Source organism: Aphelocoma coerulescens, chromosome 10 (assembly GCF_041296385.1).
Source record: "Aphelocoma coerulescens isolate FSJ_1873_10779 chromosome 10, UR_Acoe_1.0, whole genome shotgun sequence".
Lineage (NCBI taxonomy): Eukaryota > Metazoa > Chordata > Aves > Passeriformes > Corvidae > Aphelocoma > Aphelocoma coerulescens.
In genome coordinates this window covers 16,360,013-16,380,153 of record NC_091024.1, presented here as the reverse complement: position 1 = coordinate 16,380,153, position 20,141 = coordinate 16,360,013, and the positions used below count along the sequence as shown (strand labels likewise).

General features: G+C 41.3%; 1 protein-coding gene across 38 annotated transcripts in view; it reads left to right on the top strand.

Moving 5' to 3' along the window:
* Nucleotides 1-20,141, top strand: part of RORA (RAR related orphan receptor A) — a 480,592-nt gene that overhangs the window by 262,266 nt on the left and 198,185 nt on the right. For 13 of the 38 annotated variants that reach the window (XM_069026293.1, XM_069026309.1, XM_069026312.1 and 10 more), the window contains one exon: nt 13,217-13,298. The exons of 24 other annotated variants lie outside the window; for them this stretch is intronic. In XM_069026293.1, the coding sequence (XP_068882394.1) occupies nt 13,217-13,298 (82 nt within the window). Of the gene's footprint in view, nt 1-12,406; nt 12,465-13,216; nt 13,299-20,141 lie in introns of those variants that run through there. One more of the 38 variants, XM_069026294.1, reaches the window with a different exon arrangement.

The window sequence follows — 20,141 nt, the reverse complement described above, 5'->3', positions numbered from 1 at the left end:
TCTTACTGTCACCTCAGTTGTATTTCAGACATCACTTATGCCATCGCCCAGCCTACCATCACTTCCTTCCCCTCCTTTGGATGATACTCAGAAGAAAAATATTGTCGTGCATTCAGGACTTCAAGGTCCAACTTGGAAGTAAAAAGTGTAATTGCATTTGAAAGAATTTGTATTCAGGACATGAATAGAGGGAGAAATGTGTGTGTGGGTTTTGCTTTTATTCCAAACCTACAGCAGGTGTGATGGATTTATTTGTTTGTTTGATTGATTTTGGTTTTTTTTTGTTTGTTTGTTTCTTTGGTTTTCAGTGGTGTTTTTGGTTTTTTTTGGGGTTTTGGGGGGTGTGATATCAGCCCAGGAAAACAATCTAGCTAGTAATTGCCCTGTTGTCTTTGATTAAACCACTGTTTTCAATATTTGTTTGCTTTTGCTAAGAGCTTTGTAAACCTCTGTTCTCATTCTTTTGGTTCTAATCTGAGTCTTTGTGCTTTTGGGACAAATAGTCTGAAGGTTGATGTTTTGCCAAAATGAACACTAGAACACTTGCAAAACGAATTAAAATGAGAACTAACGAAAGCCACTTTGCTTCTGAATGAGAAGTCTTTCAAAGAATTCAATGATCTTTAATACGTAGTAATTTTCACTTTAGTTAATTTGATTTAACTTGAATTGAATGAGGCTATGCAAACGAGTACCAAGTCCCATTGATTTTCTGTGGGACTCAAGCTCTTAAAGTATTTGCAAAAATGATAAGGGTACATTTGAAAATGTTGACTGCTCTTGTCCTTGGCTTAAGAAGCACTTCAGAAATACTGTGTTTAGCTTTCATTGTACCTTCGACAGTTATCCGCTTCTATTTTAAGATTTTCTTTCTTGTCATTATGGGATCCATCGTGGCCACTCAGAAGCTGATGATGCCACCGGCTTGGAATTCAGATCCAAAAGCTGCAGCCCCCACATATCAAAGGAAGTTATCTAATACTGGCCCTGCCCGGCTCCGTGGGGTCCCGCGTGCACCCACAGAAGCACGGGAGGGTTCAGTGTTATAGTCGGTAGCAAAGAGTCCAGAAGGGCATTTGCGTGCGTTCTGCCAGGAGCATTTATTATTCCACACTCTCGAAGATTGCACAGGCAAATACCAACATGATCCCGAAAGTCAGTTTTACCCGGGGGCGGGGAAAAGGCGGGACTAGGGAACGGGGGCCAATGGGGAAGCTCTGGGGGAGGGATGAGGGGGTGGAGGCTGACAGCCAGCCGAGGAATTCAAAGTGAGACATATTAACAAAACAGAACAATGCATCTTGGGAGAAGCCTTTTGGGTCCCCGTAACGTGAAATGGTTCTTGTGGTACTGGGGGCTTGTCTTACTGAGAACTCTCTGTCCCTTGTAATGTATGTTCACCGGCCACCACAGTTATCCTCATGTGCACGATTAAGCTGCTGGAAGAAAGAGTGTAGGAGAGCCTTGGTACAACATTTTAATCCCTTGTTCTTGTAAAAATCAGCTGGGTTCTGGTTTATTTATGCCACTGATGGAGATCCTTTTCAACTGAAAAAATGAACTACACGTCTACTACATAGATACGTCTGTGTCCTGTCTGCTTTCTATTTGCATGTTTTGTCAGTATATGCAAACTTTATTCACTGTCTTGTTACTATTAACAATGATTTTAGTGTTTATAAAAGTTTTGTGATGGATTACGCTGGAGTAGAGATTTACAGAGCTGAAATTGCATGATGACATGAGGAGGAATGAAGGCAGGAGTGTTACAGCAAACGGAGCTTGTGGTACTGTGTGTAATAAGGCAGGAAATCCATATACTGTTAGTTAGCTAACAGTTGGTCATGGGTAATTGAATTGGTCCTGCACATGGCTGGAAGGCCATGCTGTTAATTACGAACTTCTTTGCAAGATACAGAGCATCTGCTTGCTTTGTTTAGTTTTAATAGTCAGTGGTTGACAGAACACCTTCTGGGTTGTTTGTTTAGATCCCTGAGATACTTACCAAAGCCATTTCTATTCTAATAAGCCATGTATCTGGATGCAGTGACTTGAGGATCATTTGTAGGTTATTGGTCTCTCCAGTGTTGTTTTCTATGGCAAACACAAAGGTAATAGTGAGTACACTCAGGAGGTATCTTGAGAGGTCATCTTAGCCATTCCTGAGCCTGAACAGAGCAACTTCATCTGGAAATCATTCCTGACTAGCAGATGTGTGCCCACCTGAACTCCAGAGATGGACACTTTGTAGTTGTTCAGGTAATCCATGCCAGGTGTTTCTGACATCTGATCCAAATTTGCTCTGTTGAAGTTCAAGCTCAGTATTTGCAGTGCTGTCCTCAGGTGTCAGGGAGGAAAAGGTTACAACTCTTTGGCAAGCTCTCAGTTATTTAGAGGCTTATGTAATGTTTATCCAGTCTTGTGGTATCTAGACCATGAATCAAATAGTTTTTTCGATGTTTCCTTATGTCCATATTTCCTTCTCCTCTGAGATCTTTCCAGCCCAGCAGCACCTTTCTTTCAGATGCTTTTAGAAGCAGATCCTCCCCAAAGAGTCCCTCTGCAGCTGCTTACACCACCTAAACTGAGCATTTTGCCTTTGTCAGTTTCTTAAACAATATCAATGGAAGACTTAGTCCATCTGGTGAAAACATGTCCTCCTAGCGTAGCAGCATTTCTTTCTTCCCCAGACAATTGTTATCCTCCTAAAAAGTTCATGCTTAGATGGGTTTGAATTTGGCCCTTCCAACCTTTCCATAGTTTCAGTGGTCTAATTGGAACCAGTGTAGGACTGGTGCATAATTCATGTGCAAGGGACTGTATGTCTGGGTTTGGTGTATATTTGCTGCTTCCTACTGATAATGCTAGGATTGATCAGTTGTATGGATCTGTCCAGTGCCAAGCCAGAAGTCCTTAGGGTAACATACCTGTCTGTTACTTCTCAAGACTCATCTTTTAAATATGTTTCTCTCCTCCCTTTTTTTGCTCCTGCTTGGTACCTTAGGTGTCATTTAGAAAAAATACCTCTTTTTCCTGCATTGACAGTGCAGGGGAAAAAATTATCCTTAGGAAATGACTTTCAATACATTGTTTTACCAGAGAAACCTTTCACAGATGACTACTCATTAAAATAATTTAGCTTTTAGTCTTAATATTGGCATCAACATTCATAAGTCAGAAAAACTGAAAAATACATGACGTATGTTAGCTTGAAGCATCTTGACCTTGATGAGAATTGGGATGGGCATTGTAACTGTAAAACACAGAGAAGAGAAAGATCATAAGGGCTTTAATACCGCACTTTTACATGTGCTTGTATATCACTTGTAAGCTTTTAGTGTGTAACATTTGTAAATGCCACAATAGTAAATGAATACGAGCCTCCATAGTTTCAATTTCTAAGTAATTGTCTTCTCTAGATAATGACTAATTATCTAGAAAAAATAATGAAAATGCAGGGAGCACTCCTCTGTGGTCATAAGCGTTGTTCCCTGCCAGCAGAGCTCTCCCTGCATCAGATTCCAATGAGCTCAGACAAGCAAATAGTGCCAGGGACCAGGTACTCCCCCAGCTCTCGACAAGGCACCACTGGGGATGGGAAAAGAGATGACTTGGGTGGCTCCAATTAACGATGGACTGATGAGGTAGCTGGAAGGAAGAAGAGACTGTGACCTGATTCTGTGCTTCATGATGGAGATGGATTTGTAAATAAAATACCTGAGGTTGATCTTTGATTATTATCAGTCAAGAGAGAGAAGGGGAAAAAAAACCCAAACTCCAACCTTGAGCTGAAGCATTCATTTAGGCACTCTTAAAAGCAAAACAAAATTAAAATCACTCCTTGACATGATTGTGAGATAAGACTAAGTTTGATTGTGAGATAAGACTAAGTTAGTATTTGGGAAAAGCATGTTTAACAGCTCTAATGAGACAATAAAACAATTGAAACCACTCCTCATAAACTTAATTTTTAAATTTAAAATTACATAAATTGTTTATATAAGAAGTGTAAGAAAATCTATTGAAATCTGTCATTAAAAATGTAAATGCAGTTGAAGTAAAAATGCCAAGGCTTTATCTGAGGCTTCAGATGAATTAGTTATGCAATATGTAGTATTTTTTAGAGCCTCTAGAGCAGTATTAATTTGCCTGAGCACTTTAGTTATAGCAAAATTCTGTAGATTGCAGACCTTCTTGTGCTGGATTTATTTTTTCAAGTTGTAGTAAACAAGGAGTTATGATTAGCAAGTGGCTTGTTGGAATTACTGCACAGCTTTCTAGAGAAGCTGTAATTTGTAAATGAGACTTGTGAATTTGGGAATGGACTGGGTCTCAACTGTACTGCTGTAATTAGCCTGCAGAAGCGTGTGTTGTGATGCAGCATAGCCCAAATCACTGTGTTTTGCCTGTCTTGCTCTCTTTTGTCTTCCTGGTGATTGGAAGAGGCCCAGATAAAACCTACATTGATGGTAGGGCACAGAGTCTCTTACTTGCTTACTGGTAGTTAATAATTGTACAGAAGCATACATTCCTTTTTTTTTTTTTTTCCCCTGTAGGTGGGTGATGTATTTGGGAAAAAAAGGCTACATTGGAAGCAGCTGACAGTGCCTACATTCAAGAAGTAATTAGTGCAGCAGCTGATAGGCCTTGCCCCAGCTTGTATATAGGTTACTGATCACAGCTGCTTGGCTCTTGATGGCATGGTTAATGGATCCTGTCTGCCATCAAACCTCAGATGGGCTAATAATCAAAAAAAGAAAAAATTACACTTTTTAATATAGTAGTTTTATTAGTAATTAGAAAGGAATTACGTTGTTAAACAGTTATTAAAAATTTGTAGGAATATCTGCCAGCTCTGCTAGCATCATGGATGGGGAATCAGGCCTCCAGTACTGTAAGGAAAAATTTGTGATCTCCTGCATACATATCATCTCAGTCTCAATTTAGCAACTTGCCTTACTCAATTTAGTAAGCTCCCTTACAGCACTACAAACGAGTTTAGTGTTCTCTGGAGGCCTTTCTGGATATGACAGCCGTACAAAATGCAGGCTCTGACAACAGAGAGGGTTTCCTTCCGCTCAGAGGAAGGGCTGCCTTCTTCACACTGCACAAACTTGAGCTAGGAGTGGGAATGCAAGAGGAAATCTGTAGGGCAGTTTAATGGTAAATGCTGACTTGAAGCAGCATCAACATTATCACTTAGAACTGAAGGATGGTCTCCAGAAAATGTTCCATCCTGCTGTTATAACTTCACCTTAATGAGCAGCAAACAAAAGGTTGCCAAGGATGGTTGTGACTGATCGCTGACAAAGTTGTGGTTGCTGCAGCTGGCCAGGCTCCTGCTGGCAGAAGATATAATATGTATTGCTACAGGTCATATAATGGTAAATGAACACTTAACTGCCTCTGTGGCAAGTAGATTGATTATTGTGTCCATCTCCAAACAGGTCTGCCTTTGTTTTACAAGTAAATGTATTTGTTCTTGCTGTGCTGAAGTCAGAAGATGAGTTCAGTTACACAGAGCTCAAAGCAATAGTGATGTGTACAGGAGCATGTTTCAGCTTTTACAAAATGGCCTGTCACGTGCATTTATATAAACAAATAACTGTGTGTAAATGTATATTATTTTTTCTTGCAAATGTGATTTTATTTTTCATGGGTCAATGTACTTAGAATATTGATCTAAGGTAACAGACTGTATTTGATTGGTAGGCACTGGCTTCCCATTATAACCTGTCGTCTAGTGAAAAGGTCTCTATTGATAAATACGATTCTTAATACATTTTAGCTTTCTTATATACTTGGAAAAAAAGAGAAGTGCAGGAAAACCTACCTGAAAAAATTTTCAGTTTGGAGCCCAAGATGTGCAGATCTTGTTTTAACTGAAATGCAGCATCAGTTCCTTAAAATGGGGATTTGAGTATTTCCACAAGGACTATTCATCACTGTGCAACCAGAAAGGAAGGAAGAATGCTGTCACCTGAGAAGCATAGCCAGTGAGATTTCTGTGGTGTGGGGGAGACAGGCATGCTTTAATCTGCACGAGCTCTGGTACCACTCAGTCTGATTTGGGCAATAAACCACTTGAAATAATGATTAATCCTTCACTGGGTTAAATATATCTGGTAATTGACTCTCTAGCTATAGCCAATTTAGGATGTGGCCTGGTGAAGTTCAAGGCCCAGTTCTGCTTGCTTTGGCACCTTTGTCTCAGGTATCTGCTTAGGCTACCAGACCATCAACTGTTCTACGAAAGCACTTCTGCAACGTTCTCAAGGCTTTCATCTTTCTTCCAATACAGAATGGAAAGTATTTTCCAACTCTCAAATGAAATACAGTTCTTGTTTTTGTTCTAGCCACAACTGTAACTTCTGGCAAGAGTCAGTTTGGACTTCAGTCAGCACCAGGATCAGGGAGAAGAGAGAAGTGGCCTAAAGCTTGATCTACCACCCCCCTCTGGAGCTGTGTCAGGCATGCTGGGACCTAAGCCCTGCATGTGTTGTGCGTGTGCTCGCCTTAATTAAGTCTGACAGGGGCTGAGAGATAACATGCTCTGATGAAAACATTTTCTTAGAACACGGTGAGGCTTTTTTTTCCAGCTAAAGGCATTAGTACATATCCTTCCCATGTTTATCCCTGTGCATATTTACATATACCAAATGTGTATCCTGCAGATCCAAATATTTTTGCAGGTTGTGTCTTTTGCCTCTGTCTAGAAATCCTTGCTCAGGATCCTACATGTTCTCATATGCTAACATGGAGCATATTTGCCATGTGCAAAATTGGACTGAGTTGCTTGTACTGCAGTGAAAATGGCCCAGCACTGAATTATCAGAGGTGTATAAGGAGTTGATGTCCTTGCTGTGTTACTGGAAAGCAGTTTTTCTCTAGAAATTGTTTGCCAAGTGATTTTTAGATTTTGTTAGGTAACAACCAGGAGCTACATCCAACATCTTAGATTTAATTGCTTTTAGAAGTATTTCTAATGTGGAACAACTCTGTCTTATAGGAAACTGGTAGTAAATTATGTGAGGGAGTAGGGACTCAAACAAACCAGGGCAACCTTTAGAACAAACCAAAATAAATGCTTGCCTGGATCTGTGTCAGTGGGAGGCCACAGTGACCCCACAGCAGTTAATATGTTTAGCATGTTGCTGCTGTTATGCTAATTAGGTATTTCTTGAACCAAGTAACTGTCAGTTCCAAGTTTCAAAACTTCTTTCTTTCTCTTGAGAAAGAACAAATAAAGGAAAAGGCAGATGAAAGTTTCTTGCAAGTGTACAATTCTAGGCTGCCTGTGCCTTTCTCTATGCTTGGCTTTTGCAGCCACTACAGAGCTCATTTTCTTTTTTTAATAAAAACACTGTGGTAGCACTAGGTCAATCTCAAAATCACAAAATTAACAGAACTGTATTAAATTATAAGGGTTTCAATGCTTAAAAGAAATGGACAGCTTTGCTGAGGAAGGGCATCTGCTTGCAAGCTGCATGCTCTTCAGAGAGGTGGGGGAGCCCACTGACTTTTCAAACCTGTAGGATAACAGGTTAGGGGGTTGATGTTTACTGTCAAAACATTTTTTGGTCAGCCCAAAGATCAAGGAGTAAAATGCTTTGGTCTTGATATTTTTTTTTCCAGCAGATATTTCAACACATCAGGTAGTTTGGGGGGGATTTTTTTATGTTCTGCTGTTGAGCTTTCTGCTTCTCCTTCTGTATCACACTTAAAAGACTGCTAAGTACGTATCACTCCAGTATGACAGTTTGGAGGTTTTTTTGTATTAGCACTCTAAAAAGGAATTACTTTCAAGTTACCTTCAGTCTCAGCGCTGGTAGAATTGTGCCAGTTTGTGTTCAGAATGTCAAACTCCAGTTGCTGGCAATGATAAATCTTCATGCCTGGTTCAGACTGTTACAGGCAGCATGCCTTCTTGCAGACTTCAAATTCAGGTGCAGCTGAATTTGCCTTCATTCTTGCCTGCTGAAAATTCCAGTTCAGATCTATGAGTCTCCATTTCAGGCCTGTAAATGTTGCACTTTGCGTTCACAAGAAAGACACAAATCTGCAGTTTGGTTTTGAAGTGTAAGTACCACAGTGGTGTAAATCTGGAGTAGTGAGATTGGTTTAGCTTTTTAGCCTTGCATAAGGGTAAAGCCAGCTCTCAGTCTTGTTTGAGAGACTCTCCTCTGCCTCAGCCTGCTGTCTTACAGTGCTACCCTTGGGTGTCCAAAATGGCTTCAGTAGCTTCGTATCCAGTTGGGCCTTGTAAGAACCTTTGGCCTTTGAGCTGATGAATTTTAATTTATGTAAAGCACTTGGCCCTGAGAAAAATTCCCCTCCATAAAATGCACTGGTAGCCATCAATTGCCCTTCCTATTGGAGGCAAGTGTGAGGTGAAAGCAGAGCTAAGTAAGACTGCAGTAGTAGTAATTACCTAGGTGCTTGTTTAACCAGGCAGCAAGTAATGAAGTCTGGAACTGTAATGTCACATCAACTACATTACCTCATTTTCTTCTCTTGCAGACACAGGGAGGTTAAAAATAATGAGCCTGTCTGCCTCTCCCCATACCCCTGAGCACATTGAATCAGAAGCACCTTCTTTCTAAAACAAATTTATTTCTTGCCTGCTTCCTTCCCAACAAAGACTTGCCTGTGATGAATACCAGACTTCACAGCATATTTGTCAAAGTGGTACACCTGTGAGGGTTCCAGCACAAGATAAATTTTGGCAGGCCAAGGGAGTAGAGGGAGGTACCAGGCAAGGAATAAATCTTTGTGTGTTACACCAGACTGTGAATGAGCGTTCTCCTCCTAAGAATTGCTCCTCTGACAAGTTATGATAAATTACACTCTTTGTTGACACCTTCATCATGTTATTTATGGTTCGTTAATTGAACCGAAAAGGAGACTTGTAGCACAGCAGGGGGATCGTGCAATACTTTTCCACTAGGCTGGAACCTGAACCAAAGAATAAAAAAGGGGAGGAAAAAGATAAACTAATATATGCATGTGTGTACTCTTCACTGAAAAGAACTGGCTGCTGTGAGAGACCAGTCCAGAACTGTAGCAACTGCTCTCAGGCCTCTCAGAAACATTCCCTTTCAGTTCTCCTGGATGTCCCAGTTAGGAGTCTGCATGTTTGTCTTGTGTTTCCAGCTTTAATCCTTGTATCTGTGTTGCTCTGTGCACTGCTGAAGCAGGGGTTATCAATCCTGTGTGAAGGCAAGCACCGCACCCAGGTTTCTGAACTTGACTATCCCTCGCTTCCCCAACAGCAGCTTTCCCTGCTTTTTCCTAGAACTCTCTTGCCTGCAGTGGCATTCTGGTAACACAGTGGGTGAAAAAGAGGGATGCTGGTGTGACACCACAAAAGTATCACATTTGTACAGCAACACAAAATTCTGTTCTTTTGGGACAATATATCCCTAAATCAGAAACACACTCATTTGGGGAACCTTCCACCTCTCTGCCAGTGCTAAGGGCACTGTTTTTTTACCAAACATCCTATTGTGGCAGCATAGGCAGGCATTTTCTATGAGAAGGAGTAGTGTAAACAGGAAAGGGAGAGGTACAGGATCTGAGCAGGTGACTCTCTACATTTGTTGTGCAAGAGTTGTCTGCAGGAAATATAGCTGTAAGTCATTGTGGGGGATGATAAAAGAGAGAACAAGCTCTTCAGCGGATAAATACTGAGGCAGACAGGCTTGTTTCTGTGAAGAATTATAGATTTGATGATCAATCTGAAATGGTTCTAACAAGCTCTGTCCTGAAAGAAAATTAAGTAAACTGATGCTTCAGAGTATTTTTCATGTATGAGTATTTTGAGAAAAAAAACACAATGCTCCAAGAAAGGAGCAAGCTTTCCTATCAAAGGGTCCTGAGATAATCATTCAGCCCCTTGCTGGAGAATACCATCTGAAATTCTACCATTTCCATGGCAGTATGAGCAGCATCATCTATGGATTTGCTGTTCAGGTCCTTCTGTAGTGGCAAGGTTGAGAGTTAAAGTAGCAAGTGACAGCTCCCTTGTTAGTGGGGTCTAGAAGAGGGAGTAGTTGGGCTGAGTGTCAAGAGATCTGAGATTCACTCTGGCATAGTTCCTTAACCAGCTTTGTAGGTACAGTCAAACTCCTTGAACCTCATGGCTTTGGTGTGTGTCTTTTTTTTCAGGTATGCAACAAAGCTTTACTTTTGCCTTAGCTAGAGACTGAGCAAGTGGTTTGGCAGGGATTGAGTTTAGCCAGGTAATGAAAATGAATTGCTCTTCTGATAGCTTTCCAGCCTCCCAAGTGAAATATAGGTGCAGTGTCTTTACGTTCCCCTTTAAGGATTTCCTGGTGTAGGGGAAGCCACTCCTGTGTGCCAGTCTGTCTGTGGGGATGACACTGTGTTTTGCCAAGCTTTTGGTAAGTGATGCCGAGTTCCTGTGTATGGAGCTCCCCACTGCTGCCCCTTGGAAAACTGGTTGTGTCCCTGACTGGAACAGTGGCCTCTGTGGCTGGGCCTGGGATGTCCATGGTTTCCATGTGAGCCTCCATGTTGTGTGTGCAGCCTGTGTGCAGTGCCATTTGCTGAGCACTGGCCGTGCCATTGGGTGCAAGGCTCTGCTGTGACAGGGATGCTGCTGGAGCTGCGCAGGAGCTGGGCTGTGGCTCACTGGAGGGTGCTAGAGCTTTGCAGTGAGTATGGAACCACGATGGCAGCTTGTGGTGGTGCAGGGCCTCCCAGGCTGCTGGCCCTTCTGTTCCCGGCAGAGCCCACTCTGCTCTCCGGGGCTGTGGATGAGAGCAGCATCAGCACTGCCCCTGTCGGGTTTGCTGTTTGTGCACGGTGTTGATAAAGAGTTAAAGCAGTGTAGTGGTACTGTGCGTGGGGAGGCACTGGGAATACTCTATTTATAGTGCTCCTCTCCATTAGCTCCAGGGAATTGTTGCCTGTGTGCTGCAGCAGCGGCCTCAGAGCATTCTCCAGGTGCGGGTGGGTACAGCAGCCAGGCTGCCACCCACCCTGGGGTGTGTCCTGGTGTCCTGTGGGTTATGGAGCTTCCTGGGCAGCAGCCTGGCTGGGGACGGAGGTGCCTGTGGGGCAGCTGCTGTGAGGGGCTCGTGCCTGTCTGCAGGTCTGCCCAGGAACAGATGCTGCTCTTTCGTTTCCCTGGAGGTCTTTAATGCCTTCTCTTCGAGTTGATATAAAAGCAGTATGATTTGGCTTGTAATCATAACAAAGACGGAATTGTAAGGGGGTTTGTTGCTGTTGTTTGGATCTGGAGAATGGGGTTATTAAGAGCAAGGGAGCATCGGACCCAAAATACAAGGTTGTTTGCTGTTTCAAATGGCAGCCCAGTCCTGTGGTAAGTGGCAGCAGTCTCTCTTGCCTAATTTCTCAGGTAGGAAAGTCACTGCTGCCAATAAGGATGTGATATCAGCATAGCTCCTGGTTTGAAAGGGTGTCAGTTTCCCGCTTGATGTGTTACCAAGGTCCTTGCCCTGCGCACTCCCCAGAGCACTCCACAGTGACGGAAAACCTGCACACACCAATTTGCTTGGGTTTGCCTCCTTCTAGAGCAGGAGTTCCACACTGGATAGGTTTCATGTTTAAATATTGAAAAATGTTTTTGCATTCTGTTCCAAGCTAAAATGTAATCTGGAGGCCTGATAAACTGGTTTCTTAGGGATCTGTCCAGTGCTGGAAAGCATCCTGCTGCCTTCTTGCTCACCCTGCCTCTTCTCTTCCTTTGAGTAGTAACTTAAATGTGAGTGTTGCCTACAGGCCTTTTTTTGTGCTTCGCACCAGAGGCTGTATTGCCAAAATATTAGCAGCTACTACTGGAGTCAGAAAATGGAACCTTGCAGGTTGAGTGGGAGCAAGGAGAAGGAAACCACATGGATAGGAAAAGTCTGAGAGAAATAAAACAAGTAGGAAAAAATGTTTGCTGCAGGCTACTTTCAACCATCACTTCTGAAAAACACCTGTAACTAACATCCGATTCTACTGAAGTAGGGCAGAACAACCTCCAGCACAGCATCCTGCTCTCCCTTCTCCATCTTTTGGTTGGGAGCTAGGTGCTTAGAATGATCTTGTTTTCCATTTTGTAGTTGTGCCCTTCCTATAGCATTTTCTCCCCAGCCAGCTGGCTTTTGTTTTCAGTTACAACAGTGTGAGATTTTTTTTTTTACAGTGTCAAAAAAATTAAGTATTACAATATTTCTTCAAAGTATTCACTGACAGAGCATCTTTCCCACTTCTTAATTTTTGATTAAAAACTACTTGTAATAACATAGGCCATGTTACTAGCACAATAAACAGGTTAATGAATGAGGGACTTTGACTTAAATAGCCTTGGGGAGCTGCTGCTTCCTTACCACTCCTTCAGTCTTCCCTGGCTGTCTGTTTTCCAGGATTTTGACTGAGTACACTCATTTTGTCTTGCTGCCGCAACTACTGGTATACATTTGCAGCATGTCATGGTGAGTGTGGTAGAATATCTGTATGAGATGAAGAGCTGCAGTGGAATAATTCTAGTTTAATACTGCATTCAATTTATGCCAGCTCTTTTTCCATCCTTGCTGATGAGACTCAAAGTTCACACATTATATTGTCTTTGTCCATAATAGGCAGACTTTGAAAATACTTTTTTGTTGTTTATGAATTTTTGTGTTTAGTCTTTCACTGCCCTGAGATGGTTCTGAATTTTCCAATTTTTAGCTTTTATTTTTATTGATCATATTATTGGCACACTTGAATTGATTTTCTGCATATTTGCGTGTGCCCAGTGCTTCATTTCCAGATGTTCATACAAAGGCCTAACCATCTCAGCATGCGAAGACAGCACCATCTCTTGGGCTTCAAGTACTCTGACCCTGGGAGAGGCTCCCCTGAATTAACTCTCTCAAGTGTGACCATGAACTGCAAACTGAAGATAACTGGGGAGAAACAGTTTACAGAATTTATGTAGCCTGATAGGCCCTTGAATTCCTGGACCATTTGTGCAGAAATGAGGCAGATACAGCAGTGGCATGTCTGTGTCTCGGATATTGAAGCTGCTGTTTTCCACAGCTACCTCTGTGTTCTTGTGTCTGTGACACAAGTAGAAACCAAGCAGTGTGTGGTAATGAATATAGCAGAAAGAAGGGTGGTTGCAGTGGTGTCTGTCTTGAAATTCAGCATTTAAAGTCTAAAATGAAAATAATTTTTCTTTTTATCCACTAAAATTCTTCAGTGGAGGGGTAACATTTGGACAACTCTGTCATCCTTGATAACAAATACGAGCAGAATCAGCAACTGTAATCAGCTCATGGGAGGTAAGTGCCACCCACATCACAAAATGCTGGCTTGGGTCTCTGGCTTTCTGCACTGTTGTTCTTTGTTGATTACAAAGCTAAAGGAGGAGAGAAAAACAACCTCCAAGTCACTCTTACATAATACTTTGTTTTTCAAGGGTTCTACTAATCATGTCAATATTGAGCCTCTAGTTTTTGATAATTACATTGGAAATGCCCAGTTTGTACATAGTCATTCCAGCTATAATTACCATGAAATTCTATAACTACAAATTACCCTGTCATGTGGATGGACTAAATAAGCATGTACAGTACCTGCTCTGTGATAACAAATTAGAATTACATGGTTGGTTAACTAACAGTAATATGAGATTTTTGAAGTGGTCAACCAAACGGGCTAGTTATGTGAGGAGAAAGTGTTGGATTTTCTTTCTGATGCTTGGTTAGATTTCAAAGTAGTAATTATTTATTTCCTGATATTTCTTTATTAGAAAAACCAAAACAGCTTTGGGGTCTGTTTTTACTGGACACTTACATTGTATTAAATTGTTTGCTTGGTCACTGCCAGCTGCTGTGTTTGTTCTCCTGGGTGCCAGCTGCTGCTTGTGGGGCATTGCCTGTTTGATTTTGGGGTATTTTAGGGATTTCCAATTTAATATGTTCAAAAAAGATTTCTTTGTCTTTTCTTTTTTTATCAGAGCATTTTTTTTCATTTGCAGCAAAAAAACCCATTGACGGATAAAAGAGCTGTAGAGATTATATACAGGTGCAACCTTTTCCTTTCATTAGTTTTCATTTACACTGAAGGGGAAAATCGTGTCTGAAACTCATATACATGACAAACCAGGCTCTTCATTGTGTCAGAATCCCCTTTCAAAACATCTTTACCGTAGTTCTTTCTTACAGGCAAAATAGAAATAACGTCTGTCTGTCTTAGTTGCTCTTAACCTCTGACATGACATGCCGGGGAAGAAAGGCACGACTAGAGGCCGGAGATGGCAGTGCTGGGTCATTTGAAAGCCTTGCCGGTCTCGAGCTGTGGCATCTCCAAAGGCAGCTGCCCCTGCGAGGGGACTCGTGCTGCGCGTGTGGGGGAAGGCGGCTGCTGCTGTCCCTGCGAGCGGAGGTGTCACCTCGCCAAGCGCCAAACCGGGGCCGTGCAGTTCTGTGCTCCAGGAGGGCCGGAGTGCTTTTGTAACCACACAGAAGCAAAGGTACAATTAAAAAACGCTTCTGCATCCCGGTGGGCACAGTCTGGAGGAGGGAGGCGGGACACGCAGCCCGCAGGGCCGTGTGGCTCTCTGCGGCGGGGACCTGTCCGACCCGCTCCCGCCCGGCCGCGCTGCCGGCGGTGGCCGCCAGGTGGCAGCACGGCGAAGGCGCCGGGCAGCGCCGCTGTCCCGGGGCTGCGTCTGGGGCGCTTTGGGGAGCGCGGATCGCTGCAGGCGGGACGTGCTGGGTGTGGAGTTCACTGTCTGACCGGGCCTGTTTCTGGAGCCAGTCCGCGAGAGGACTTCGTCCATCTCTCTAATACTCTTGCGTCGTTTTTATTTAATTATTTTTAATCTTAAAGTAATCTGGCAAAGGAAAAGACTGCATCTCTCAGGACCTGAAGATCGTTTTTAGAAACTTCAACTTTCTTCCTCTTCCAGTGGCAACTGAAGCTTCATGCAAAGGTCTGGGCAACTGTGCCTTTAATCTGCAGAAGTTGCTACAGAGAAATGTGTAACTGAGAACAAAATGTTTGTCACTTTTTGCCCTAAGACATACTATTGCAAGAGCTGAGCTTTCTCCAGCTGATTTTAAATTAATTTTCATGCCTTGATTTTTGGTTTCTTTGGTCTATTCTTAAATAAATTAAGTAGCCACCTACATGAGGGGGGAAATTGTCAGAGGTTTACAACCTCTGTTCTTTGTTGTTATATAAATTTCGGTTTTTCTGTATTTCTTGCTGAATCTTTTCCTTATCTGGGATTGCCTCTTCTGAGGGATACACTTTCATAGGAACAAGTAGTTCCCGCTGAAGCTTGCCTTTTTTGCATGCAGTTGCAACTCCAAATGCATGGCTTCAGTTCACAATGGTTTATTTCTGATAGCCTCATTGCTTAGTAGCAGTGGGAGATGAAAACTAATAGTAACAGGTTTAAGCAGTGGCAGCAGCCTAGAGATTAATAGTGAGCTCTAGAGTAATCTCTGGAAATGGTCATCCTTCCTGTCCAAATCCAGGATTTGTAGACATTCCTTTCAGTTGGTGTATTAATTACTCATGCACTGTTCTTTTTGTTTCAAGCAGATGTGAATGGTTCCATATGCACATATATATCAGTGTTTGGAAAAGAAAAGTAACACAGGAATTCTTAGCCTAGAAATTTTTCAGGATTGTGGTTTTTTAGCTTGTTTGTTGTCTGTCCTCTGCTTTTCTTATAGCTGGGTCCACCATGTCTCTTTTGTCTGTCATTCAATTAAATACTGTGCAGTATTTAAATACTGTAGGAAGTGTTTAGAGATTCATGCTGGGAGCTTATTTCAAACAAATATCCTCTAAGGTGTGAATAAACATAAGGTATATTTCCAATTACACAGGGACTGGCTAGCATGCAGTGTTTATGAACGTGAATAATTATAATTAAATGTTTTCTGTTCTCAGATTGTTCTTTTTCTTTTCTTTGTGTCATCTCTGAGCAATCCGTCTTTCAGAAGGTGCTGACTGGGAACTTAGCAGCAGAGCAGTTTCTCATGACTGTTGTTTGGTAATTGGAACATCTCAGAAAGCTTCTGTGAGAGTTTGTGGTAATTTTGGTCACACTGAACGAGATAATTCAGCAATCAGCCAGTTTTTTAGCTGGCTCAGTGCTCAAACTCTCAATAAGGTCAAAGATTTAATTTGGGTAGTTTCAGCTTAAAACAAAAGCATAATTATTGAGATTATTCAAAGTATTGGGGGGAAAAAAAAGCATAATTATTTAGATTATTTCAAGTATTGGAAAAATGTTTTCAGACAATCAGTTTCATTGTCCAGAACTTGTTTGATTACCTGAGCTGTTTGATTTGTTTGATTATCTTAAAGCAGTTAAGAGGGGTGGTAAAAAGGTAATTGATTGATGGGGTTTTTTGATCTGGAAGAGAAGGGATGTTTTCATCACTTTTATTTTCATTTTTTAGTACAAAAGTGAGTGTTAATTCAGATATCTGCTGATGGGACATTTCTGTAAAAAGAACAAGAATTTTTCTTCCACAAAACCCATTGTGTTCTCTTTACCAGTGGAAGATTTTTGTGCAGTATATCTCTGTTCACTGAATGTGTTTGTAGGGCACGTGCTCTTGATCACTTTTGCTCAAACATGAAGACTTTGCTATTAGTGCTCCTGAAATCAAGAAGAGTCCTCTGAAAGGAGTTACTCGTTTAAGAGGACAAGATTTGGTACAATCGTTACCTGAAGGAGATTTCTGAACTCCCTGTGCAGCTTTCAAACCAGTAGCACAGAGCTTCCCCTCCACAAAAGGAATGTTCTGGTATCTGGGGGGCTGTTACTTAACTTTGCTATCCAAAACTTTCCCCATTCAGATTTAATAGAAAGCTTCTTACATCATGGGACTGTGTAAATAACTGTACAAAGCATCCATGGTTTAGTAATCCCAAAGTAAGCCAAGGCCATAAAATGTATTTCTCACTGGTACAGCACTTTCCCATTCCAGATATATTTAGTGTGGTGTAGTAGTTCTTTCCATAGCTTCAGTGCATCAGCAGTCCTATTAATGCAAATAATTTTATTCTTATTTAACTTCCCTCCTTCTTATTTTGCGACTAAATACCACCAAAATTAAACAGTTACCTGGCCCATTTGAAATTTAGTAAACTGAGATTAAAAAATGGTGGATGAAATGTGAACAGGGAGCCTAGTAAATGAGAACAGAAATAGAAACATGATAATTCCCAACACTTGCAGTTGGTGTGTATCAGAGGATGGAATCTGTCCAGCCTTTTGTGGAATGGGATGGTTTGTTTGATAGAAGTATTTATTGCTCTCTATACTTTTCCAAACCCATGAATCAATTGTGCCAAATTACAGAACTATAAAGCAGCAGGCAAGTGACATTGTTTGAAAATTGGTCTGGAGTCTGAAAGTTACTGTTTGACAAAACTCTTGTAAACAGCTTGAAAATTATCCAAATGCATGTAACTGTTACAGGAAGAGAACCAGTACCTGCCAGTCCCAGCATTGCTTCTACAGTACTGATACTTTTCATCATTTGTTGCTCTTTTAGACCAACAAAGATATTCTGAATTTCTTCTTCTAATAGTTCAATTATTCAGGTTGTGGCTTTTTAATTTTGATATTCCACTGTATTTTCTAAGGCAGGTGCAAGAGTTCAGTGTGTCTGTAAAGGCCAGTTATGTGCTACTGCTCTAGCTCAGTGTATCCATCATGTGAAGGCTGTCATGCCTTGGTTTGTAGCTTTGTTAGATACTAAGTCATGCTTTTCCCACCTGAGAAGCTTTATAAATGCACTCCAGAGTTTCTTGTTCAGTACATAACCTTGTTGCTTCAGAACTCACTAATCATCAGGATTTATTCAAGGATTTTATTGAGATTTTTCTCAGTAAAAGACAGGAGGATTCATGTAAGACTCATCTGTTTAATTCCTTGAAATTATTTGAAATTCTCAGTTTCTTATATTATGGCTTCGCTTTGAATTTGTCTGTGTCTTATTCACATTCTTTTCTATGCCCTGTTCATGTGTGCTCCTGATTCTCTGTGCTGATCCCTGCTTGCAGTCAGATCAAGCTGAGCTGGGGAAGGAGTTGCTCTTGCACTCTGACAGTAACTAGAATGCTGCTCAAGGAGGGCACAGCCTACGCCTGAGCTGTGAGAAGGCGTCAGAGTGGTCTCAGCTTACTGGAACACTGAGATGTGCTCCTGCAAGTCAGTGCATGGCAAAAGGCTCTGCAGTTCCTGTAGGATGAGAGGTACAGGGGCCTGAGTGAGTTTCCTGAGGTGGCTACTGTACCTGATCCAAGGCAACTCTGTGTTTTAGGGAGAGAGTTGCTCATCATCCAGGCAGAGACTATAACAAAAGTGTGATTTAGAGAGGCTGGGAACTGAAGAGCTGCCTGCTGATGCAAACAGGATGGTTCACATTCAAAGCCTCACCGTGCTTCACTAACTCACTGCCTATCGCAAGATGTTTCACTTAAAATCTAGGACAGTGGGGTTTTTCTCTTGAAGTCTGTATTAGGGAAGCCATAATTATTAATGCTTCAGAAAATTATTTATCAAATGTTCTGAGATGTATGTTAACTTAGTGATGAATCAGAAAAATATCTGAAGTTTGTGATTTATTCTGCAGGCATAGAATCAGCTTATGGATTTACACAAGGAGAATTCTCTGTTGATTTCTTGTTTTTTAGGTAGGATTATCAAGGAATTGTCACTGTTTTGAGGAATGTTAATGATTTTTTTTGCAGTTCAGATAAGTGAACCAAGCAGTGGCTCTTAGGGCTGTGTGTTGCCTTGGTAAAGGTGCAAGGTGAGGTTTTTAAGTGTATGATGTTATGAAGTATCATGTCAAGGAATCAGGTCCTTCAGGAGAACTCTTCACTTCTCAATCTAAAGTTAGGACACCGTTTCTTAATGAAGAAAACCATGATATGGTTTCTCAATGAAGCTTTTTATTGTAAAGATAAAATATCTGAACAGTTTGAACTTGTAACTTCTAACTGACCAAAATTTACATTGTCAACATCTTTAACCAGTGATGTTGTAAGCATTTTAACTTGATTCCCTTTAGGGATGCCTGAAGAAAAGCACATCTTAATAAGGAGTAACATGTGTGGTGTGAATGGAAGTAGAGAAGTAGATAGGGAATGTGCTTTGCTTTTAGTAGGGTCCCTAGAGGCTTGGCTTTCAGCTTTACAATTAGAACAAATCTGTAATGTTTTAGTTGACAGCTTTGCATTCCTGTTGATTACTTTGACTAGGAAAGGAGGCCTGTAACTCATCAGTTTGAATTCACTAGCTCATTTAGTTGCATCTACTGGAAAATTCTCAGGAAGTTTAAGGATTACAGCTGTAGAATCTAGGCTGCAGAAAAATTACTCTGTAACAGTATTTATTGTTTAATTTTTTTTAAAGTTTATTTGGTTTATTATTGGGAAATACGTCATAAAAATTATAAAAGATGATATATAAGTGGAACAGCTCGTGCAATTTCTTTGCAATTTGTATTAGAATAAATGCTCAGGCAGTGCTGCCAAGTGTTCTTTAATATATGTGGATTAAGGCAGTACCTTGTGCAAATTCTTCAGATCTCTGATTTTTCCAGTAGGTGTTCAAACGTATGGATTGGTGGAGCAGCCAAGATCCTGAAGAGATGTCTGTTCCCATTTTAGAGATTCTATAAAAATGTTGCAAGCGTTAGTAGCTGCATTAGGCCGGATGTTTGTCTTCTCTGTCAGACAGGAGGGAAGGGTTTATGTTTACAGCGTGTATCTGTCACACCTTTTTAAGAGTAGCACTGACCACTGGGAGACTTGTTCTGCTGGCAGCCTCTTATCAGTCAGTAGCCAGTTGAGCTTGTCTTCCCAAGAGATTTAGAAGCAAGTTTTTTTCAAGGGAAAACATTTATATTTCACGTTTATTTAAGATGTTGAAAGCGAGAAGCCACAAGGTTTAAAGTTTTGAGTTTGACTTTTCCTATTAATAAGGTTTTGTTGTTGTATGCCATCAGTATTTGCACCAGAAGAATTTGTACATGATTAAGGAGTGTCTTTTACATGGTTCATCTATTCCAGAATTGCTAAGTGAGCCAGCTAATCACCAGTGCTGAACCTGGTGACCTGTTCATGATCAGGCCATAGACATT